The 25,002-nt window shown below is 35.7% G+C and overlaps 1 protein-coding gene across 19 annotated transcripts in view; it reads left to right on the top strand.

Annotated features, from left to right (window-relative positions):
* The window catches only part of LOC118155298 (uncharacterized), a 409,919-nt gene that overhangs the window by 161,099 nt on the left and 223,818 nt on the right, over positions 1 to 25,002 (top strand). For 16 of the 19 annotated variants that reach the window (XR_013526816.1, XR_013526819.1, XR_013526821.1 and 13 more), the window contains one exon: positions 12,752 to 12,848. The exons of 1 other annotated variant lie outside the window; for it this stretch is intronic. Coding sequence is in view for 1 of the 18 variants with exons in the window: in XM_078350057.1 (XP_078206183.1) it covers positions 12,752 to 12,848 (97 nt within the window). In the remaining 17 variants the exon portion in view is untranslated. Of the gene's footprint in view, positions 1 to 12,751; positions 12,849 to 13,342; positions 13,461 to 25,002 lie in introns of all 19 variants that reach the window. 2 more of the 19 variants (XR_013526808.1, XR_008481844.2) reach the window with 1 other exon arrangement.

The following is a 25,002-nucleotide window of genomic DNA, read 5'->3' as shown; positions in this document are numbered from 1 at the left end:
GTCAGTAGCACTGTGCCTGGAAAACAAGTCCTGCCAGTCTCCTGCTGCATTATCTCACTACTGGGGAGGCCAAAGTGAAGAGCATCAACTTTCTAGTTGGATAAAATTGGTTTAGGAAGTGGAGGACCTTTTGCCAAAATGAGTTTCAATTTCACTCTAAAATAGGCACAGTAGTGCCTATTTTATAAAGTCAGTTTATTATGAAGCTAAATATGACTGTTAATGTAGACTCTCATTATTACTGTGATTATTGTATGTCCTTTAAAAACACCACCACAATAAAGTGGGATTTCTGTGTCCTCTTGAGTAGTTCTAAAATCCAGCATTCCCCAGGTGGCATTTGCATTGGTTAGAGTTGCTTTTGGCTCCAGGTAATGAGAATCACAACTGTTCTGGCCTATGTAAACAGGGTTCATTTTCTACCCTACAAAATAGTCTGGAGGTAGACAGTTGTTGGTATTGGTTTAGAAGCTTAATGAATCAGAGTTCTTATCTTTTAAAAACCTCTTGTACATTTCCTCATGTTGCAAGAAGGTTGTTGTAGCCCCAGATACCACAAAGATGTAAAACTTGTTAATGAAGTGTCACCAAGGTAAATTCAGTAATCTATAAAAACAATGAAACATCATGACTAAGTAATATTTTTCAGCAATTTTTTGTTTGGTGTAATGTACAATGGTAAATTTAGGTGACCAGATTATAAACATTAAAAAAGTATAGAATCATCTAATAGGTGTAGAAAAACATTTGACAAATTAAACACGTAGCAGGAATATAAAAGAAAACCTCCTCGATCAAATAAAATCTCCATGCAAAATCTCCAGATACGTCATACTTAATAGTAAAACATTAAATACTAATCTTCTAAATTGAGAATAAGTCAAGGATGCTCATTCTTACAATTTTATTAAAATTGCAGTGGAAGTCTTAGGCAGTAAAATAATGGAATAAAAGAGAAATAAAAGGCATAGAGATAGGAAAGGAGGAAATAAACTGTTCCTATTCACAGACGATATAATTCTTCTTGTAGATAGTCTTAAGAAATCAACAGTAAGCTGCTGGAACTAATATGTAAATCTACCAAGATCCCAAGATACAAAGACATGTAAAAATCAATTGCATTTCTGTATACTAGCAATAACAATTGGGAAAACAACATCATTTATGATAGCATCAAGACATGAAATACTCGGAGACAAATTTAACAAAGTATGAATGTATCCAAGAGAAATGAAAATGTATATCTGTAGAAAGATTAGCACAGGAGCAGTCATCACTGCTTCATTCATAATATTCACAAACGAGAAACAATCCACGTTTGTCAGCTAGTGAATAGGTAAACAAACTGATACATCCAAACAATGTAATGTTACCTGGCAATAAACAGGAATGAACTACTAGTGCACTCAACAACAAAGATAAACTTCACAAACATTATTTTATTTATTTTTGAGATGGAGTTTCATTCTTGTTGCCTAGGCTTGGAGTGCAATTGTGTGATCTCAGCTCACCTCAACCTCCACCTCCTGGGTTCAAGCAGTCTCTTGCCTCAGCCTCCCAAGTAGCCAGGATTACAGGCACTCAACACCACACCTGGCTAATTTTTTTGTATTTTTAATAGAGACAAAGTTTCACCATGTTGGCCAGGCTGCTCTCGAACTCCTGACCTTAGGTAATCTGCCTGCTTTGGACACCCAAAGTGCTGGAATTATAGGAGTGAGCCACTACACCCCGCCCACAAACATTCTACTAAGTAAGTAACAGACATCATACACAACAGAGTACATAGTATGTGCATATAAATTTACATAAAGCAGATCAGTCATCGTTTGGATAAGAAATATTGGGTGTATTGACTATGAGTGGTACAATAGAACTTTGCAGGATGATGGAAATGTTGTATATTTTGATTATGTTATAGTTGTAAAAATGCATTGAAGAGTTGACTTACAAGGGTACATTTTTCTGTGTGTATATTTTACCTCAATAAGATTGGTGTATAAAAAAGAAATGTTAACCTTTCTAGTCACAGTTATTCATAGAAAATGTTCTAGATGGAAAGTGTGGGGTGATGGTGCATCGCTGACTGGAAATGACACAACTGTCCTCAGAAGGTAGGGGTTAGTGTTGGTGCCTCCATGCTGATCAGAACCTGTTGAGTCCCTGAAGAGAACAAAACACCGAAGGGCAAAATTCTGAAGTGAATGAAAATATGTCCAATTTACAATCAAATAAAAATGCTGTAGGCATAAAGCCAAAGAATATTCTTAGATTGGACTTTGTTTAGCTTTCTAAATTTAACCAGCTGGAATTCTTTAAGTACATCCTTAATTCAACATTTTGAAGTGAAGTACGTGCTTTTCATGTAAAAAAAAATTGTACTTTGTCTGAAATACATAGGAAAGTACATTTTTCTTTGTAAAAAAGAATACGATGGCTTATTATACATTTAATATATAGTGAGCACATATTGCAAACTCCACCCACTCCCCTACATTGACACAAATTTGTGGCAAGGCTGGTGAAAAGACAGATAATATAATTGAGCTGTACTTATACAGGTGACATTACTAAACTCTGCCTTGTGGATAGAAATATATGTAGCTCAAGTGCACAGGACAACAAAAAAGAGCTTTATAATATATGATATAATAAGTTGTTGATAGTCAAGAAATATGGAAGTGTTCCAACAGCACAATACTCTACATTATATCTTAAATTTAAGAAGAGTATAAGCTCTCATAATATTTTTCTGTTTCAAAAATAAATTTTTTTTCAAATAAATAAAAATTATATTTAAAACATGGACTTACTTTCTGGCTCAACACTCATTCTGTTGTGTTCCTTTGTTCACGGATCATCCATGCCAATGAAAATTCTTTCCATAGTACACTTGACAAAACAATTAAAGCAGAATATTGAACTAGTTTTAACAAATTTGGGGAAGTAATTTATTTCCTTTATCAAGAGATGTTGTTCCCCTTAGGGAGTAGAAAACCATATTCAAGATACTAATTTCCTCATAAAGAGATTTGGAGGGATTCTTTTTTCCATGGAGCCAATATCCCAATTAATTCATCCAAAGAAGGATATTTCTCATGTTGAGCCAAACTCGAAGCACTGAGAATGATGTCATGAATTTTAAAAAGGTACCCACTCTGCCAGATACTTGAGGCTCCAGTACATAAACTCTCTGCTTTGGAATTAGGTTGATTGACTACATGATTTGTCAAATGGTCTTTCTGTTAAATAAACATCTTTCAGTGCTAAAGCTTCATTGTTTTTCTTTTCTTAAAAAATTTTGAGACAGGAGATGAAATTCTCTTTAAAGCATCTGATCTTTTTGAAAAGGTTCTTAAATATTCTCTGCTTCAAAGGAGTGCTGAGAAATATAAGACAAGATGAAAGCTAAGTAATACAGAAGAGTTAACTGATTCATACGCTTATGAACACTCTCACTAACATGGATCTAATATTTGGTTGTGTAGTTCCTATTAATTCAGCTGGACTAGTTTTTGGTCTAGATATGGCTGTGGAGTGTAGGAGCCTCCGCATGGAGAGCCATAAAGCACTAGAGCATCACACCTCACTGCCTGGAATGAGAACACATGCATTAAGATTAGAGGGATAGCAATTACTTAAAAATGAGGGCAATGGTATTTCCACTGGACACATTGAATATGTCTTCCCCCTTGCCTCTTAGTTAGAAGTTGAAATATGCAGCTGTCTTTCTCTAAATTTAGCATTTGGGAATGCTAAGTGATGTAGTACCTAGGGAAACAGTTACTATACATGTCAAGTAATATTAAAAAGGAAGAAGTAAAATAATTTATTTCTAAGTATTAAGGAGTTTCTTAGACATGCTTTCAAGGGTCATAAGACAAAAGCATAATCTGTTCACTAGTCCTCAGAAAAGTCAAATTTTCTGTACTAGCATGCACTGAAGTAAGGAACACATATCTTACATGATTTTTAAAACATATTTCATGGAAAAATTGTAAAGCAGCCAAATAATACAGTTTCCAGCCTAAAGGGAAGTTTGTTTTGCTGTTTCGTAGCTTGCCTAAATATTACCATGTTTCTGGGTGGTGTGTATTAGCTTGTTCTGATGTTGCAGATTAATATACAGTATGGGTGACAAATGGCATCTTTTCAGTGATATATTTGAATTATAAGGTCACATGCTGAATTTTAAAGAAATTTTACAGGAGAAAGGACCTGTCATTAGGTTCTGAGTATGTATAGTTATTGGTATGGGTTTGCTACAAGTTGGTCTAATTTAACAGAATAAAAATACAATGTACATATATTAATGAGAATGTTGCAGTTAGGATATAAAAAGTGATATATACTCTTTCAATAAGGCAGATGGTAACTGGAAGAAGTCATTTTGAGCCAACTGCATTTTTTTAAAGCATCTCTTTTCTGTCTGGTGATAATTAAATGTGGAGCCATTTGATTTGGAAAACAAGTGTAAGACAATAATGGCAATAACAACCCTTTTACAGGTTTTGAAATTATTCAAACCTTTGGACATTCAATGTCATGGGCAAGTGTTTACCAAAATGCCAAGAACATTGATAGAATTCAAAAAACTCATCAAGCAGAACTGTATACATAGACTACAAAATCAAGGGAGCGGAATAATTGAGCAATATGTTTCTGATTTTCGCAGTCCGTGTGTTAGGGGTGGGGATACTATTTAATAGTGTTAAAGAGAATATCTTTGGCCCAAATGACTTCCACAGAGATGGAGAGAAAGGCACTTTTAATATCAGGCTTAATTAATACAATAATCTTTCTCAACAAGAGTCAGTGGTACTTCATAGGACACACAGAACTGGAAAAAAGAAAAAAAGAAAAGTTAGCGGAAAACAAAACTAGTGAGATACCTTGAGTAATAGTGTCTGAAATTTTACAAAGTTCATTAGAAGCATCAGTGACTTTCCTAAATTATTTAAAATGAAGAATAAATTTTATGTTACAAAAAGTGTTAAGACTTGCTACTTGATATCTACATGGGAATTATCTTTATGGAGAAAATCAGAATACTCTGCAGTTAATGAACTTTGCATAAGAAATTATGTACACACACACACTGTGCGTTTTGCTGCAGTAATATGTAACTTTTAAATGTCAGTGGCTTTAAATGGAAAATATTTATGTTTTTTGTTCACTGGTTTGCAGATTGGATACATAGCTATGTGACCCTGTTTGTCTTTATTTTTTTTTGTCTTTTCAGTCTTGAACGCAGGATGACAGAATAATCTCTATCTGAACTATACGGACTATACTGTTCTCATGGCATAGGGAAAAAGGAAGTCAAGATACCAAAAAATGATACAATTCAATTTCAGGCTTCTGTTTCATTATGGCATACATCACGTCTGCCCACTTTCTATTCCAAAGAAACTGCGTAGCTTAGCCTGAAAATGAAATAAGGATGTATGTTCTCTGCTTTCAGGCACAGCCACTCAACATGGCAAACATGTCAAACCCACCAGATAATAGTATGCACCTAAAGTAAAATAAATTTTTAAAAAAGCATGTCAAAGCCCTTCATAGGGGATTAACTAGAGAGTTGGAGAATTATAATCTATGTCAGGAATATAAATGGTGTGTGCATTAACTTTCATGAAAACGGACATGGGATTCTATTCAAAATAATTATTTTTTAAAATAAATGCATGTTCATTTATCCAGCTTTATTGAGGTATAATTGACAAATAAAAATTTGATGCATTTAAGATTATGCCATTGTTTGGTATAACTATACACTGTGAAACAATTAGCAAAATAAAGCTAATTAATTGATCCATCAATTCACATAGTAGTTACCTTTTTTAATTGATGAGGATACTTCAGATACACTTTTCTAGCAATTTTCAAGTACGTAATACCTTATTCTTAGCTATATTTACCATATTGTATTTGATTTCCAGAATTAATGTATAACAAAGTTTTTACCCTTTGACCAACATCTTTCCATTTCCCCCATCCTCCAGTGCCTGGTAACCAGCATTCTACTCTCTATTTCTATGAGTTTGACTTTTTAATATTTCACATATAAATGGTGTTATACAATATTTGTTTTCAATTCTGGCTTATTTTGCTTCATGTGTTGCCTTCCAGGTATCCATATTGTTGCAAGTCTAGGATTTCCTTCTTTTCAAGGCTGAATAATAGAATATTATATCATTACATATATGTCATATATCATGCACACATATGTGACATTTTCTTCATTTGTTGATGGACACATAGGTTGTATTTATATCTTTGCTTGGCAAATAATGCTGCAATAAACATGAGGGAGCAGATATATCTTTGAGATACTTACTTCATTTCCTTTGAATATATACTCAAAAGTGAGATTGCTGGATTACATTGTAGTTGTAGTTTTAGTTTTTCAAGGTAACATTCTCCATGACTGTCCCAATTTCCATTCCCACCAATAATGTATAAAGTCTCCCTTTTCTCCACATCCTTGCCAACTCTTGGTATCTTTCAACTTTGATAGTAGGCTTTATAACATGTACAAGGTAATATCTCATGGTTTTCATTTGCATTTCCGTGATGATTTGTGATGCTGAGCATTTTTCTTATACCCGTTGGCCATTTATATGTATTCTTTAGAAAAACGCCTTTTCAGGTCCTTTGCTCATTTAAAAAAATTGAGTGGTTTTTGATTTTGATTTTGTTTGTTTGTTTTCTGCTGTTGAGTTGGGTTCTTTATATATTTTGGGTTTAACCCATTATCAGACATATTGTTTGCAAATATTTTCTTATTCCATGGTTTGCCTTTTCATATTGATTATTCTCTCCTGCACTGTGCAAACACTTTTTAATTTGGTATATCTCCACTTTTTTATTTTTGCTAGTATTGCCCTAGTGCTAGTGCTTTTGGTGTGTTATCCAAAAAATTCTTACCAAGAACATTGTCAAGAAACATTCCCCTGTGTTTTCTTCTAGGAGTTTTATGGCTTTAGGTCATATGTCTAAGATTTTAATCAACTTTAGTGTATTTTTGCGTATGATATAAGATAAGGGTCTCATTTCATTATTTTGCATGTTCATATCCAGTTTTTCCACTACCATTTTTGAAGAGGCTATCTTTTCTCTATTGTGTCCTCTTGATACTTTCACTGAAGATTGGTTGAATGTATATGTATAAATTTATTTCTGGGCTCTCTATGTTGTTACTTTGGTCTATGTGTCTGTTAATTAGGCCAGCTTCATACATTGTAATATATGTAATATTTATTATATTTGTCAGCTTTGTAACATAATTTGAAATAGGAAACTGATTCTTTCATCTGCTTCTTTGTCAAGATCTTTTTAGCTTTTCAGGGTCTTTTGGGGTTCAATACAAATTTTAGGATTTTTTTTTTAAATGCGTTTGAAATGTTAGTAGTGATTGCATTGAATCTGCAGAATGCTTTGGATAGTATGAACATTTTAACAGTAGTTTTGCCAATCCATGAATATAAGATATCTTTCCATTTATTTGTGTCTTCAATTTCTTTTACTCAATTTCAATTTGTTTTATAGTTTTCACTGCATAGGTCGTGCATTTCCTTGGTTACGTTTATTTTTGAATTTTTTCTTTTCGATGCTGATGTAAATGGCACTGCTTTCTTACTATGATTTTATTTACAGTTCACAGTTAGTGCATAGAAAGCAATTGATTTGCCTGTTAATTTTTTTCATCTTGCAACTTCATGGAATTTGTTTAATAATTCTGACAGTTTTTGGTGGTCTTTATAGGGTTTTCAATATAGAAGTTCGTGTCATCCTAAAAAAAAAGTTATTACTTCCCATCTGAGTTTTAAAATTTATTTTTCCATAAGTTATTCGAGTACAGGTGGTGTTTGGTTACATGAGTAAGTTCTTTAGTGGTGATTTGTGAGATTTAGGTTCACCCATCACCCAAACTGTACACTGCACCATATGTGTAGTTTTCTATCCCTTGCCCCCTCCCACTCTTTTCCCCAAGTCCTAAAAATCCATTGCATTATTCATATGCCTTGGCATCCTCATAGCTTAGCCCCCATATATCAGTGAGAACATACGATGTTTCGTTTTCCATTCCTGAGTTACTTCGCTTAGAATAATACTCTCCAAGCTCATCCAGGCCACTGATGTTCCTTTTAATGGCTGCATAGTATTCCATCATATATATATTAGTTTCTATCCATTCATTGACTGATGGGCATTTAGGTTGGTTCCACAATTTTGCAATTGTGAATTGCATTGCTATAAACATGCATATGTAAGGTTTTTTTTTCCCCAAATAATGACTTCTTTTCCTCTGGGTAGATACCTAGTAGTGGGATTGCTGGATCCAATAGCAGTTCTGCTTTTAGTTCTTTATGGTATCTGCACACTGTTTTCTGTAGTGGCTGTACTAGTTTACATTCTCACCAGCAGTGTAGAAGTGTTCCCTGTTCACTGCATCCATGCCAACATCTACCGTTTTTTCATTTTTTGATTATGGTCATTCTTGCAGAAGTGAGGTGGTACAGCACTATGGTTTTGATTTGCCTTTCCCTGATCATTAGTGATGCTAAGCATTTTTCATATGTTGGTTGGCCATTTGTATATCTTCTTTTGAGAACTGTCTGTTCATATTTTAGGCCACTTTTTGATGGGATTGTTTAATTTTTTTTCTTACTAATTTGTTTGAGTTTGTTGTTGATTTTGGATATTAGTCCTTTGTCAGATGTATAGATTGTGAAGATTTTGTGTCACTCTGTGGGTTGTCTGTTTACTTTGCTAACTGCTCCTTTAGCTCTTTAGTTTAATTAGGTTCCAGCAGTTTATCTTTGTTTTTATTGCATTTGCTTGGGTTCTTGGTCATGAAATCCTTGCCTAAGTCCCTTGTCTAGAAGGGTTTTTCCAATGTTCTCTTCTAGAATTTTTACAGTTTCAGGTCTTAGGTTTAAGTCCTTAATCCATCTTGAGTTGGTTTTTGTATAAGATGAGAGATGCGGATCCAGTTTTATTTTCCTACTTGTGGCTAGCCAATTCTCCCAGCATTTTAGTTCTTTCTCTTGCTGAGTGCTCTGGCTAAGACTTCCAGTACTATGTTGAAGAGGAGTGTTGAGAGTGACATCCTTGTCTTATTCCAGTTCTCAGAGGAAATGCTTTCAACATTCCCCATTCAGTGTTATGCTGGCTGTGGGTTTGTCATAGATGGCTTTTATTATATTAAGGTATGTCCCTTATGACAATTTTGCTGAGAGTTTTAATCATAAAGGGACGCTGGATTTTGTCAAATGCTTTTCCTGCATCTGTTGAGATGATCATGTGATTTTTGCTTTTAATTCAGTTTATGTGGTAGGTCACATTTATTAACTTATGTATGATAAACCATCCCTGCATCCCTCCTATAAAATACACTTGATCAGGGTGGATTATCTTTTTGATACGTTGTTGGATTTGGTTACTTAGTATTTTGTTAAGTATTTTAGCATCTATGCTCATCAAGGTTTTGGTCTGTAGTTTTCCTTTTTAATTGCATCCTTTCCTGGTTTTGGTATTAGGGTGATGCTGGCTTCATAGAATGAATTAGGGAGGGTTCGTTTGTCTGCCTTGTGGAATAGTGTCAAAAGGATTGGTTACCATTCTTTGAATGTCTGATAGAATTCTGCCATGAATCCATCTGATCCTGGAAGTTTTTTGTTGGTGACTTTTAAATTACCATTTCAATCTTGATGCTTCTTATTGGTCTTTTCAGGATATCTAATTCTTCCTGATTTGAGATAGGAAGAATTTTCCCAGGAATGTATCCATCTCTTCTAGGTTTTCTAGTCTATGTGTGTAAAGGTGTTCATAGTAGCATTGAATGATCTTTTGTATTTTGGTGGTGTCAGTTGTAATATCTCTTTCATTTCTTAGTGAGGTTATTTGGATTTTCTCTCTTTTTTGGTTTCAATTTCATATAGTTCTGCTCTGATCTTAGTTATTTCCTTTCTTCTGTGAGGTTTGGGTTTGGTTTCTTCCCGTTTCTGTAATTCCTTTTGGTGTGACCTTAGAGCATCAGTTTGTGCTCTTTCAGTCTTCTTGCTATAGTGTTTAGGGCTATGAACTCTCCTCTGTACCCTGCCTTTGCTGCATCTCGGGGGTTTTGATAGGTTGTGTCATTATTGTCGTTCAGTTCAAAGAATAATTTCCACCTTTATTTTGTTTTTGACCCAATGATCATTCAGGAGCAGGTTATTTAATTTCCCTGTATTTGCATAGTTTTGAAAATTCCTTTTGGAGTTGATTTCCAGTTTTATTCCACTGTGGTCTGGGAGAGTGTTTGATATAATTTTAATTTTTTAAATTTATTCAGGCTCATTTTATGGCCTATTGTATGGTCTGTCTTGGAGAAAGTGCCATGCACTGTTGAATAGAGTGTGTATTCTGCAGTTGTTGGATGACATGTTCTGTATATATCTGTTAAGTCCATTTATTCCAAGGTACAGTTTAAATTCACTGTTTCTTTGTTGACTTTCTGTCTTGATGAGCTCATCTAGTGCTATCAGTAGATTATTGAAGTGCCCCACTATTATTGTATTGCTGTCTGTCTCATTTCTTAGGTCTATTAGTAATTGTTTTATCAATTTGGGAGCTCCAGTGTTAGGTGCATATATGTTTAAATTGTGATATTTTCCTGTTGGACAAAGCCTTTTACCATTATAGAATGTCCCTCTTTGTCTTTTTAACTACCGTTGTTTTAAAGTTTTGTCTGATGTAAGAATAGTTACCCCTGCTCGCCTCTGGTGTCCATTTGGATAAAATGCCTTTTTCCACTTCTTTACTTTGTTTATGTGAGTTCTTATGTGTTAGGTGAGTCTCCTAAAGGGAGCAGATAGTTGGTTGTTGAGTTCTTAATCATTCTGTGGTTCTGTATCTTTTAGATGGAGCAATTAGGCCACTTACATTCAATGTTGGTATTGAGATGTGAGATACCGTTGCATTCATCATGCTATTTGTTGCCTGTGTACTTTTGGTTTTTTGTTTTTGCTTTTTAACTTCTGTTTTTGTTTTATGGGTCCTGTGTTATTTATGCTCTAAAGAGGTTCTGTTTTGATGTGTTTCCAGGATTTGCTTCAAGATTTAGAGCTCCTTTCAGCACTTCTTGTAGAGGTGGCTTGGCAATGGCGAATTCTCTCAGTGTGTGTTTGTCTGAAACTGTATTTATCCTTCATATATGAGGCTTAGTTTCACTGGATACTAAATTCTTGGCTGATAATTGTTTTGTTTGAGGAGGCTGAAGGTAGGGCTCCAATCCCTTCTAGCTTGCAGGGTTTCTCCTGAGAAATCTGCTGTTCATTTGATAGGTTTCTTTTATAGGTTACCTGGTGCTTCTGTCTTGCAGCTTTTAAGATTCCTTCCTTTGTCTTAACTTTGGATAAACTGATGACAGTGTGCCTAGGCAAAGATCTTTTCACGATAAATTTCCTAGGTGTTCTTTGAGCTTCTTGTATTTGGATGCCTGGGTCTCTAGCAAGGCCAGGGAAGTTTTCCTCCATTATTTCCTCAAATAAGTTTTCCAAGATTTTAGTATTATCTTCTTCCTCAGGAACTCCGGTTATTTTTAGATTTGGTTGTTTAATATAATCCCAGACTTCTTGGAGGCTTTGTTCGTATTTTCTTATTTTTTTTTTCTTTGTCTTTGTTGGATTGTGTTAATTCAAAGACCTTGTTTTCGAGCTCTGAATTTCTTTCTTCTGCTTGTTCAGTTTTATTGCTGAGACTTTCCAAAGCATTTCACATTTATAAAAGTGTGTTCAAAGTTTCCAGAATTTTTTGTTTTTCCTTTAAGCCATCTATTTCCTTGAATATTTCTCCCTTCACTACTTGTATCATATTTTGGATTTCTTTGAATTGGGCTTCACCTTTCTCTGCTCCCTCCCTGATTAGCTTAATAACTAACCTCCTTATTTCTTTTCAGGTAAACTAAGGATTTCTTTTTGGTTTGGATCCATTGCTGGTGAACTAGTGTGATTTATTTTTTTGGGGGGGTGGTGTTGAAGAGCCTTGCTTGGTCATATTACCAGGGTGGGCTTTCTGGTTCCTTCTCATTTGGGTAGGCTCTATCAGAGGGAAAATCTAGGGCTGAAGGCTGTTGTTCAGATTTTTTTTTTGTCCCATGGGCTGTTTCTTTGATGTAGAATTCTATCCCCTTTTCTATGGATGTGGCTTCCTGTGAGCTGAACTGCAGTGATTGTTGTATCTCTTCTGGGTGTAGATACCCACAGGTCTACCCAGCTCAGGGTTAATACTAGAGTTGTCTGCTTAGAGTCCTGTAATGTGAGCCATCTATGGGTCTCTCAACGTCGGATACCAGTGCTTGTTCCAGTGGCAGGGGTGGGATGGCAATAGACCGTGTGAGGTTTCTTAGCTTTGGTGGTTTAATGCTCTGTTTTTTGTGCTGGTAGGCCTCCTGCCAAGAGCTGGCACTTTCCAGAGAGCATCAGCTATTGTGTGTAGAGGGACGGTGGTGGAGTGGGGGGGCCCTAGAACTCCCAAGATTATATGCCCTTTGTTTTCTGCTACCAGGGTTGGTAGGGAAGGACCATCAGGTGAGGGCAAGGCTAGGTGTGTCTAAGCTCAGACTCTCCTTGGGCAGGTCTTGCTGTGGCTGCTGTGGGGGATGGTGGTGAGATTCCTAGGTCACGTGGTGGATGGGAAGCAGGAGTAGATCACAGCTCTGGACAGAGCAGCAGGCAGGGGCTTGCACTGTTAATTTTCACTCTAGGTTGACTGCAAGAACAAACCAGCAATCCAGAGAGGACCCACAGACCCTCTGAAGGAAGTGGACTGCTCCTGCAGGACCTGGGAGATCCCTCAAAACTGTGAGTGCCCCAACTGTGGAAGTGGGAAAGGGAAACCCTCCTCTCCCGAACTCTGTTGGTTATGTTCATTTGCTCTAAAGTGAATGCTTCCTTACTGGTTTTATGTCTGGATGATGTATCCATTGTTGAAAGTGGTTTACTGAACTCCTTTGATGGAGAAGCTGAAGGTCTGTTGGTGGGAGAAGTTTTCAACTTTACCTGGAGCTGAGTCAATTTGGAGAGCTCAGTGAAATACAGGGGTAGAGGAAGCAGAAGGCAGGCCCTGGAAGCTTGCTGGGTCTCCTACCTGGTCTTTTTTGCCTGGCACCACAGGGATCCAACAGGAGAGGCACAAGGGTAAAACTATACAGGGAGAAGAAAATCTTTAGGTGAACTTCATAACAGTTTGAACGGGGCGAGAAGCCTCTTGGCCAGAACTTGGGGGAGGGCACAAATCCGGTGTGCAGACTCCACAGGTAGGCGAAGAACCAAGCCCCACCTTTATTTTTCTATAGCTGGGAGGCAGGTAGCCTGAGGCAGGTTTTCAAGCCCATCGGATGTGAATGCTCTTCAATTCTTTTTCCTGTATAATTGCTCTGGCCAGGACCTCCAGTACCATACTGAATAGAAATGGTAAGTGAACATCCTTGTCTTGTTCCTGGTATTAGAAAAAACACTTTAAACTTTTACTATTGAGTATGGTATCAGTTGTGGATCTTTACCATGTTGAGGCGCATTCCATCTCTGCCTGATTTGTTTAGAGTTTTTATCATTCTATCTCTACCTAATTTTTTGAGAGTTTTTAATCATAAAAAGATGTTGAATTTTGTCACATACCTTTTCTCTGTCCATTGAGGTAATTAAAAAATTTTTATTCATTTTGTTTTTGTGGTGTTATCACATTTATTAGTTTACATATTTTGAACCATCCTTGCATCCTGATACATTACACTTGATCATGCTGTATAATATGATCCTTTAATGTACTGTTGAATTTAGTTTGCTAGTATTTTGTGTGGTTTTGTGCATCAACATTCATCAGGAATATTGGCCTGTAATTTTTTTTCTTGGAGTGCCCTTCTCTGGAATTGGTGTCAGGATAATGCTGACATTATAAAAGGAGTTTGGAAGTGTTTTCTTAATTTTTTGAGGAGGAATTGAGAAGAATTGGTATTCCTTTTTAAATGTTTGGTAAAGTCATCAGTGAAGCCATTTGGTCCTGGACTTTTCTGTGTTGCCCGATTTTTTAAAATTAGGCTTTAATTTCCTTATTTATAATTGGACTGCTCAGATTTTCTGTTTCTTTATGATTCTGTCTAGGTAGGTTGTATATTTCTAAGAATTTGTCCATTTCTTCTAGGTTATGTAATTTTGTTGTCATATTATTCTTCATAGTAGTCTGTTATAATTTTGTCTCATATATTTCTTATACTTGTTTCATGTATTTGTGTGGTATTCATTATAATGTCTAGTCTTTCATTTATATATGTTTGAGTCTACGCTCTCTTCTTCTAACTAAAAGTATGTTGATTTTGTTTATCATTTCAAAAAGTCAGCTATTAGTTTTGTTGATTTTTTCTATTGCTTTCTAGTATCTATTTCATTTGTTTCTACTCTGATCTGTGATAATTCCTTCTTTCTACTAGTTGTGGGTTTAGTTTGTTCCTCTTTTACTAGTTCCTTAAGGTAAATAGTGTTTAATTAAGATTTCCCTTCTTATGTAAATTTTTCTGTTGGAACTCTTCTTGATGCATCTCATATGTTTTGACATGTTAAGTTTCTATTTTTATTTGTTTCAAGTTATTTTTTTGATTTATCTTGTGGTTTCTTTTTTGAATCACAGTTTTTTTTTTTATAGAGTGTGCAGTTTAATTTCCTTGTATTTTTGAAATTTTCAGTTTTTCTCCTGTTACAACTTTCTAGGTTCTTAGCACTATGGTTAGAAAAGGTACCTGATATAACTCTAATTTTCTTAAATTTGCTAAGACTTGTTTTGTGAACTAATAGACAACCTATCCTGGAGAATATTTTATGTATGCTTGAAAAAAAATATTCTGCTATTGTTGAACTGATGTTCTCTCTATGTCCATCATTATGTCCATTTGCTTTAAAGTGAGTGTTTTTTTTATTGATTTTATGTCTTGATGATGTGTCCATTATTGAAAGTGGTTTACTGAAATTCCTTACTACTTTTGAATTGCTGTCTACTTCTCCATTTAGATCTGTTAGTATTTGCTTTATGTATTTAAGTGCTCTGATGTTCAGTGCTTATATATTGAAAATTGTTATATTGTCTCAATAATTTCATCCTTTTGTTGTTAAATAATTTTCTTTATGTTTTGTTGCAGTTTTGTCTTAAAGTCTATTTTAACTGATGTAAATATAGCTATTTCTGCTCTTTGGTTTTCATTTGCATGGAATATCTTTTCTGATCCCTTCACTTTCAGCCTATTTGTGTCCTTGTAGGCAGCATATAGTTGGGTCTGGGGTTAAAACAAATTTTCATTTACCCATTCTGTGTCTTTTGATAGGAGAATTTAGTCCATTTACATTTAATTATTTATAGATAAGGACTTAGTATTACAATGTGTTAATTGTTTTCTGACTCTCATAAGGCTCTTTTCTTCCTTTCTTTTGATTTTCTTCCTTTGGAATTTGATGACTTTTTTTTTGAGACAGAGTTTCGCTCTTGTTACCCAGGCTGGAGTGCAATGGTGCAATCTCGGCTCACTGCAACCTCCACCTCCTGGGTTCAGGCAATTCTCCTGCCTCAGCCTCCTGAGTAGTTTGAATTACAGGCACGCGCCACCATGCCCAGCTAATTTTTTGTATTTTTAGTAGAGACGGGGTTTCACCATGTTGACCAGGATGGTCTCGATCTCTTGACCTTGTGATCCACCCTCCTTGGCCTCCCAAAGTGCTGGGATTACAGGCGTGAGCCACTGCACCTGGCTGAATTTGATGACTTTTTATATTGACATGCTTTAATTCCTTTCTTTTTTTCTTATTGTATCTTCTATGAGATTTTTGCTTTGTGGTTGCCCTGGGCTTACAGAAAACATAATAGTTTGTTTTAAGTTGATAATAGCTTAATTTTGACTAAATACAAAACTGTGTGCTTATATTTTCACAGACATATTTTATGGTTTTGATGTCTCATTTTAATTAATTCTTTTGTATTTTCTACTCTAACAAATTATTATAGCTCTGGTTGTGTTTAAATACTTTTGTCTTTTAATCTTTATATTAGAGTTAAAAGTGTTGGGCCAGGCGCAGTGGCTCAAGCCTGTAATCCCAGCTACTCGGGAGGCTGAGGCAGGAGAATTGCCTGAATCCAGGAGAGGGAGGTTGCTGTGAGCCAAGATCGCGCCATTACACTCCAGCCTGGGTATCAAAAGTGAAACTCCATCTCAAAAAAAAAAAAAAAGTGTTGTCTATGTCACCTCTAGAGTATTATTCTGCTTTTGACTCTACACTTAACTTTACTGATGAGTTTCATACTTTCATATGTTTTCATGTTACTAATTACCATCTTTGGCTTTAGCCTAAATACTTTTTTTTTCTTAGATTTTCTTCTAAGGAAGGTATAGTACTAGTAAATTGCTTCAATTTTTTTTTTTCTGGGAAAGTCTTTATACCTGATTTCCAAAGGACAGCCTTGACAAGTAAATGTTCTTCACTGAACAGCTTTTTGCCTTTCAGAATTTTGATTATGTCATCCTACTCTCTCTTGGCCTGGGAAATCTACTAATAGTCTTATTGTGGCTTCCTTGTATGGGACAAATCTGTTTTCTTTTGCTGCTTTCAAAATTCTCTCTGTCCTTCATTTTTGACAAATTGATCATGTTATATCATTGTGAAGTTCTCTTTAGATTTAAGCTTTTGGGGTGCCCTTGAGTCACATGTACCTGGATATTTTTGTTTCTCCTAAGGTTTGAGACATTTTCAGTAATTATTTCTTTAAATTAGCTTTCTCTTACTATTCTCCTTCTATGACTTCCATGATACCCCTACAGGTAGAGAATTTCAAAGCCGAAAATATGAAATGTGAAGTCCTCAAAAATCTGAGATTTATTTTAGTGCTGACATGATGTGCAAAGGAAATGCTCATTGTGGCATTTCATATTTTGGATTAGGGATTCTTAACCAGTAATTATAATGAAAATATTCAAAATTTGGAAAAAAAAATCAAAATCTGAAAAACTTCTCATTCCAAGCATCTTGAATAAGGGATACTCAATCTGAATTATTTCTTGTGGTATACATAAATCACACAAATTACCTATCTTTGAGTTCCTAGATTATTTTTTTTGTTTGAACATGTTTGCTGTTGAAGCTCTCCACTGAATTTTTATTTTATTCATTATATCCTTCAGCACCAGAAAAAAATAAAAGTAATTTTTATCTCTTTGTTAAACTTTTAGTTGTGTCACATGTTTCTTCTTATTTCATTGAGTCATATAGCTGTGTTCTCTTTGAACTCTCTGAGCTTCCTTAAAACAATTATTTTGAATTATTTGTCAGACAACGTGCAGATCTCAATTTCGGGAGAGCTGGTTATTGCAATATTATTGTGTTCCTTTGCTAGTGTTGTATTTCTTGGCTTTTCATTTTCCTTGAAGCCTTGCATTACTTTGTTTGTATTTGAAGAATACATCACTTCCTCAATGTTTATTGACTGCCTTTGGGAAAGAAATACCTGGTTAGGAATACTGAAGCTTCTCAGACTTTGTCTATGTATGTACCCTCTTCACCCTTGTTGTGGCTATCTTGTGGGAGGTAATTGTTAGGATTTTATGCATTTTCTTCATTGTGCAAAGCCAGGCTTAGTGCTAAGAGCCTCCAATATATATTTTTTTTAAATTTAGGGCAGTGCCCTGAGGTAATCAACCATGTGTGCTTTCTCTCAATCCCACAGAGTTAAGCTAGTTGACTATGTGTGCTCATAAGTCATTTGCAATTGTTTGCACTTACTCTACAGGGGCCACATATGGGGAGTTGGCCAAAAAATGAGGCCCACAGAGTTTTGGGAGTGCATGTAGGCCATTTTGGGGTTCGTAGGCAAGGCATCATAAGAGGCATGTAGGTGGACTTCCTGATGGGTGTCTAAGAGTGGTTAATATGATACGCAGTCAAACAGTCTTCTTTAAATTTCAAACTCTGATTGTTGCGAGTCTCTGCCTCACTTTCCTGCTTTCAGGATCTCCCAGCTACTTTGCATTACTGATCCCCTTACTTTTCTGTGTATGGTAAGAAAGAGGTGGACTTCTTGTACAGCATCTGCTCAGCTTGAGAATTTGAGTGCTCATTCAACACACTCTCACTTTCCCCCACGGGAGAAATTGTGGACTGATGAGATCTCTTACTGAACTGTCCTACTTTAGGGAAGGAGTGGCACAGGTAAAGTAATACTTTTTTTCTTGCCATCTTTAATGTGTTTATTCTCAGATTTTTTTTTGTTTTGCTGCAACAGTGTGCTGGAGTTCCTATGCTGGATTTCTGGCCTTCTACAAAGGTAGCCTTGTCCATGGGAGGTTGTGCAAATTGGTGTTCCATAGGGAAATGAGTGTAGAAAACTCCTATTTGACCATCTTGATAATGTCACTCCTTCTGATTTGCTTTTATTCTAAATTCCCAAATTAAATACATTTTCCCAAAATAAATTCCCAAATAGTTTTCTGTACTGTGAGGATGTTGATGTACGCAATAAATTCTTATACTCAGACTAGGCATGTTGGGCCCCTATAAGCAGGTTGTCTTAATGCATTTTAAGTATGCCAGACAAGAAAAAGATATTTAAAAAAAATAAAATAAAGCAAAATGTTAAATAAAGTACTTAGTTGAAATTTTATAATACTGTTTAAAATTTGTTTTAATATAATCACATATTGTTGTGTTCATTTATATAAATTCTAGAAATTTGAAGAAGCATATTGTTCCAGAATTTATAACATTGCAGAATATGTTCATATAAATTCTAGAAAATTTACAGAAATAAATTTCTGTAGGCCTAATTTTATTTTACTAAGTTTTACTAACCCTTTTGACCCAGAGAATAAGCAAAATATGAGAGACAAACTGGAAAATTTGAATGTCAAAGACATTATTAAGCCAACAGATATACAATGAAAAAGATAAAAACAAATAATAATACGTACATACAATTTTTTAAAACTTAATTGTCAAAGCCACCACACAGGAACTCCAAGGACAAACCTCTTTAAGAGTTTCTGTATTGAAAAAGACAATTTTATTCTCATGAAATTTCTGTTTTCCTGGGTCAGGGATATGCCTTTTGGTGGCTATATCAGTCCTTTTATGGCTTGGTAGCATGAATCTCTTTATGTTCTGTCTGGCATTTTCTGACACTTACAGAATATAATGTGGAAGAGTGTTAGAGCAACATTAGGGAAGCTAATGAGTAGGAGGCAGTGGGAATAAACAGAAGACGCACATGGAGAATTGATAACTTTGTAGAGGATCAAGGTGATATGAGGAACACACTGACTTCTAAGAGGATCATAAAATGTTAAGATTCACAAATTACATATTGACCATAAAGTATGAAGATAAATATAGTCATGCATTGCTTAACAACAGTGATATATTCAGAGAAACACATCATTAGGTGATTCTGTCATTGTGCAAACATCACAAAATACTTACACAAACCTGGATGGTATGTAGTCTATGCTACCCTCCTAGGCTATATGCCTATTGCTTCTAGGTTACAAACTGATACAGCTTGTTACTGTACTGAATACTATAAGCAATTGTAACACAATGGTAAGTATTTATGTGTATAAACATATCTAAATATAGAAAAGTACAGAAGAATGGTATAAAAAAATTAAAAAGGTACAATTATATAGGGCACGTGCATGAATGAAGCTTGCAGGACTAGAAATTGTTCTGTGTGTCAGTAAATGAAGTGAGTGACTGTGAGGGCCTAGGACATTACTGTCCACTACTATAGACTTTATAAACACTGTACACTTAGGCTATACTAAATTTATAAAAAATTTCTTTCTTCAATAATAGTTAACTTTAGTCTATCATACTTTTACTACTTTATAAGTTTTAAATTTATAAAACATTTTGGCTCATAAAAACAATTAGCTTAAAACACAAACACATTGCATAGCTGTATAAAATATTTTTCATTATATCCTTGTTCTACAAATTCTTGTCTATTTTAAAAATTATTCTTTTATTTTTGCTATTGCTTTTATTTGTTTTTTAATTTAAAACTAGACCCAAACACACAGATTGGCCCGGCCTGCACAGAGGCAGGATCATCAGTATTACTGTCTCCCAGCTCCACATCTTATCCCACTGGAAGGTTTTCAGGAGCAGTCGCATGTGTGGAGCTCTCCTCCCATATGATAATAATGAGCCCTTCTTCCTGGTATTCATATCCTTGTGGAATCTTCTATTCTTGAGTGTGGGCTGAATTTAATGACTTATTTTAACAAATAGAATACAGCAAAAATGATGGTATGCCACTTTTGACATGAGGTTATAAAAAATACTGTGATTTTCTTTTGGGTTCCGTATCTTGCTCTCTCTTGGATACCTTACTCTGGGAGAAGCCAGTTGCCATGTAGTGAGGCAGCCATTTGCCTGGATGGAGGCCCATGTGCATGAAATCAGAAACAAAGTGTCTGAGGCCTTCTGTAGCCACATGAGTGAGCTTCAGAATGCATCTTCTGTGGCCTGAAAACTCCCATACAAGTGAGCTTAGAGGCAGACTTTTTCCAAGTAGAGCCTTAAGATACTTGTAACCCCAGCCAACATCTTGATTGCAGCCTCTGTGAGAGACCTTGATACAGTGTCATCTAGCTAAGCCACTCCCAGATTCCTGACTTGTACAAAGTAGGAGATAATAAATATTTGTTGCTACTAGCTGCTCAATTATAGTATAATTTATTATACATAAATAATACAGTTTTTAGTAATTATGATCCTGTTTTGTCTTTTTATAGTTTACGTATGTTAGGCATCAAGTGATTTCCACAATAACTTTAAGTTATTATCACTCTTCATAGTAAAAGAAGCGAGGTTTGAAATCTTGTTCAAGATTTCAAAGCTAGAATAAATTGAATCAAGATGTGAATTTACAGGCTGGGTGTGGTGGCTCAAATATATATAATGCTTTTTCAGCTATGACCTGGCTTTCCTTCTTTTTAACTCAATGCTGGAAAACAAGCGAGAACAGTGTAATACTGAACTTTCCTGAATATATTAATGGGTTGAAACTATTCTGTCTTCGTCATCCAGTGGTTATTACGTTAGGAGATCAATTATTGGCTCATACGTAATATTAAGCAGTTAGATTCTGCGGTAAGACATTATTGTCATATATGATAATGAAATCACGTTGAATTGCTAAATGTTGGGGGAAATATGTATCCTCTTTGATTTTATTAAATTGGCTCTTTGTTCTCTTATTTCAACAAATTATGTGGCCCCATTTTAAAGGACTTCAGTTCGTCTCATCAGTATTAAAATAGCTGTCTGCATGAAAGTGACATTTTGTGCTATCTTGTGGCTTCCCCTGGCCATGGGCTTCCATCATAATATCCCCAGTGCTTTTCATCTACTTATTCTAATTGCTGTACTTTTGGATATCGGCCCTGATTGGGACAGACAGTGGAAATGGCATGTACTGGATGATTGACACTGCCTGTATAAATACCTATTCTCTTAAGCCTACACTGTGTCACTGGCTGTCAGAGCTAGTCTACTGCCAGGGCCTTTTGAAAATCATAATTAAAGCATGATGCTCACTAGTCAATTATAAGTTCATAAATTAGGCTTTATGGGGAAAAAATCTACTCTTTGGACTCTACACGTAAGAGCTGAATACCCTTTTCCTCTCCTGTTTTTAGATAGAGTTGGTGTTAGAGTCTATGGCTTCTAGATAAAATTGGTATTTGAATTAATCATATGAGTAGCTGTAAAACCTATGAAAATGCCAAGTATTCTGCTCTGTCCTCAGTAAAGATTGTTGCTGGATGAACAGCTGTTTAATATAGTGAGGAGGAGGCTTTGTGGCTTGTAAGAGTTTTACCAGGTATGGGGAATGAGCAGAAATCAGGTGTGACAGATACACAATTTTTAAAATAATTTAAAGGATATATCATAATTACTGGATTCCAGGAAGTCACCAGTGAAAGGGAAAGGCCTATTTTTTATTTATTTATTTTTATTTTTTTAAATTTTTAATTGCATTTTAGGTTTTGGGGTACATGAGCAGAACTTGCAAGACAGTTGCGTAGGTACACACATGGCAGTGTGCTTTGCTTCCTTTCTCCCCTTCACCCACATTTGGCATTTCTCCCCAGGCTATCCCTCCCCACCTCCCCTCCCACTGGCCCTCCCCTTTTCCCCCCAATAGACCCCAGTGTTTAGTACTCCCCTCCCTGTGTCCATGTGTTCTCATTTTTCATCACCCACCTATGAGTGAAAATATGCGGTGTTTCATTTTCTGTTCTTGTGTCAGTTTGCTGAGGATGGTGTTCTCCAGATTCATCCATGTCCCTACAAACGACACAAACTCATCATTTCTGATTGCTGCATAATATTCCATGGTGTGTATGTGCCACATTTTTCCAATCCAGTCTATTATCAATGGGCATTTGGGTTGATTCCAGGTCTTTGCTATTGTAAACAGTGCTGCAATGAACATTTGTGTACATGTGTCCTTATAGTAGAACGATTTATAGTCCTTTGGATAAATACCCAGTAATGGGATTGCTGGGTCAAATGAAATTTCTATTTCTAAGGCCTTGAGGAATCGCCACACTGTCTTCCACAGTGGTTGAACTAATTTACACTCCCACCAACAGTGTAAAAGTGTTCCTTTTTCTCCACATCCTCTCCAGCATCTGTTGTCTCCAGATTTTTTAATGATCGCCATTCTAACTGGCGTGAGATTGTATCTCAATGTGGTTTTGATTTGCATCTCTCTGATGACCAGTGACGATGAGCATTTTTTCATATGACTGTTGGCCTCATATATGTCTTCTTTCGTGAAGTGTCTGTTCATATCCTTTGCCCACTTTTGAATGGGCTTGTTTGGGAAAGGCCTATTTTTAAATGTGACGTGATCATTCAAAAGCTAAATTGGTTGCAGGATGACTTAATTTTAATGATATCTAATTAAATGGAAATTTCTAGAAAGTCCTGTGATTGCATTTTGATTTTCCTCCTCCTGGTTATTTCTTCTACTTATTCTTCCTTCACTCTATGGCCTTAATTAGCTTGAGTCTCAGTTCCCTTCTTGGTAACACTGCTACTCTCACTGCTCCAGGGCTGTGAGAATTAAGAATTGTGTACGTAATATACATGTCACAGAACTATAAAGAAAGAGCTTAATAAGCAAAAGTTACCATTAACTAGTTTTTGAGAATACCATTCTTAGATCTTTTATTTTGGATGTAGGTCTTGATGTACACATCTATAAAACAACTACGGGAGAATTCAAGGAGTTTCTTAAAAAATTAAAAACAGAACTACCACACGATTCTGCAATCCCACTTCTGTATATATATCCAAAAGAATTACAATCAGGATTTTGAAAAAATATTAGCACTGCTATGTTCATTATAGCATTTTTCACAATTGCCAACATATGGAAACAATCTAAATGTTAATCGGTGAATGAGTAGATGAATAAAATGCGGTATACACATACAATGAAATATTACTTAGCCTTTAAAAAGAAGGCAGTCCCGTTATTTGCAACAGCATGGAGAAAACGTTGGGACATTATGCTAAGTGAAATTTGTCACAGAAGGACAACTACTGCATGATTCTGTTCATATGAGTTATTTAAAATAGCTAAACTCATAAAAACAGAGTAGAATGTTGGTTATCAGGGGCTGCCAGGGGAGAGAAATGGGGAATTTCTGTTCAATAGGTGAGAAGTTTCAGTTATAAAAAATGAATAATTTCTAGAAATCCACTGTACAACACTGTCCATAGTTAACAATACTGTGTCATGCACTTAAAAATTTAAGACAGTAGACCTCATGTTGGATTTTTATCACCACAACAAAAATAACTTTAATAATAATAACTTATTATTTGAAGATTTACCTCCAGAATTGGCCTGCTCATTATTTCCACAATATGTGATTATTTAAAAAAATTACATAGCTTTAAAATCTAAGACTTTGCCATTTCTAAAGAGAGACAAGAGAATCTTGATCAGAATCTTGATCAAATCAAAATTCTTATCGTTTGGTAAGACTTATAAAATTCACAGGTATCTATCTGAAATTGGATTTGTAATGGATTTTTAAAAATACGTGTTTTTAGATAATGATAAAATGTCTATATGGGGTGGGTAAGTTAATGCAATTATTAATATGTACTAAGTACTCGACTTAACTGAGCCCCCACTTTTAAATAAATGCTGAAGATTGTTCACAAAAGCTTCTACTTACTGAGCACTGACAGTATGTCCAAAATGTTATTTATTTTAAAATAATCATAAAACCCTGTAAAACAGTACTGTCACCATTTAACTGATGAAGAAATTGAGAAAGCATTTTAGCAACTTGCCTACAGTCACATATATTGCAAGGAAAAACTGTAGCATGTCAACTTAGGTAAGTTTTGCCTCAAAACCCATAGTTTCCACCTGATTTTGCTGCCTTCCTGGAGCTCTTGTCTAGTACTGACACATGTTCTGTCTTAGGTAAGATAGGGTTCCCCAGCCTGTGACACGAGCTTGGGAACATGGGATTTGTGGAAGGAGTGCTCTAAGGAAGAAGAACGAGGAAAGCAGGGCAGAGCAGGGGTGGGAGATAAGTATCGATGCCTAGAGTCATCTCAAGGCTGCCCCCATGGGGACTTCTTGTATTAGTCATAAGGGAGACAGTGGAAATGACCAACCATTGCAGTTGCTGGAGATGAGGAGGTTTTCCCTGATGCAGAGTTCTCAGTGCTAAAAACTGAGAGACTCTTGGACAAACCAGCTGGTTATTTCTCCATCCAGTGGCTCAGTGAGTGCTACGGGAAATTCTCTAGAGAAGGGGGAAGCTGTGAGTCATTAGTGCCCAACACTCAAAACAATTAGGGATAAGCTCGCAGTTTAGTAAAGGGGATCCGCCTTGGGTGCCACTTCCCTGATTGAGAAATCTATCAGGGAAGTGACTGAAAAAAA

The sequence above is a fragment of the Callithrix jacchus genome, chromosome 1 (genome assembly GCF_049354715.1).
Source record: "Callithrix jacchus isolate 240 chromosome 1, calJac240_pri, whole genome shotgun sequence".
NCBI lineage: Eukaryota > Metazoa > Chordata > Mammalia > Primates > Cebidae > Callithrix > Callithrix jacchus.
Note: the sequence above shows the minus strand (reverse complement) of the source record. Positions and strands in the feature narration are given on the sequence as shown.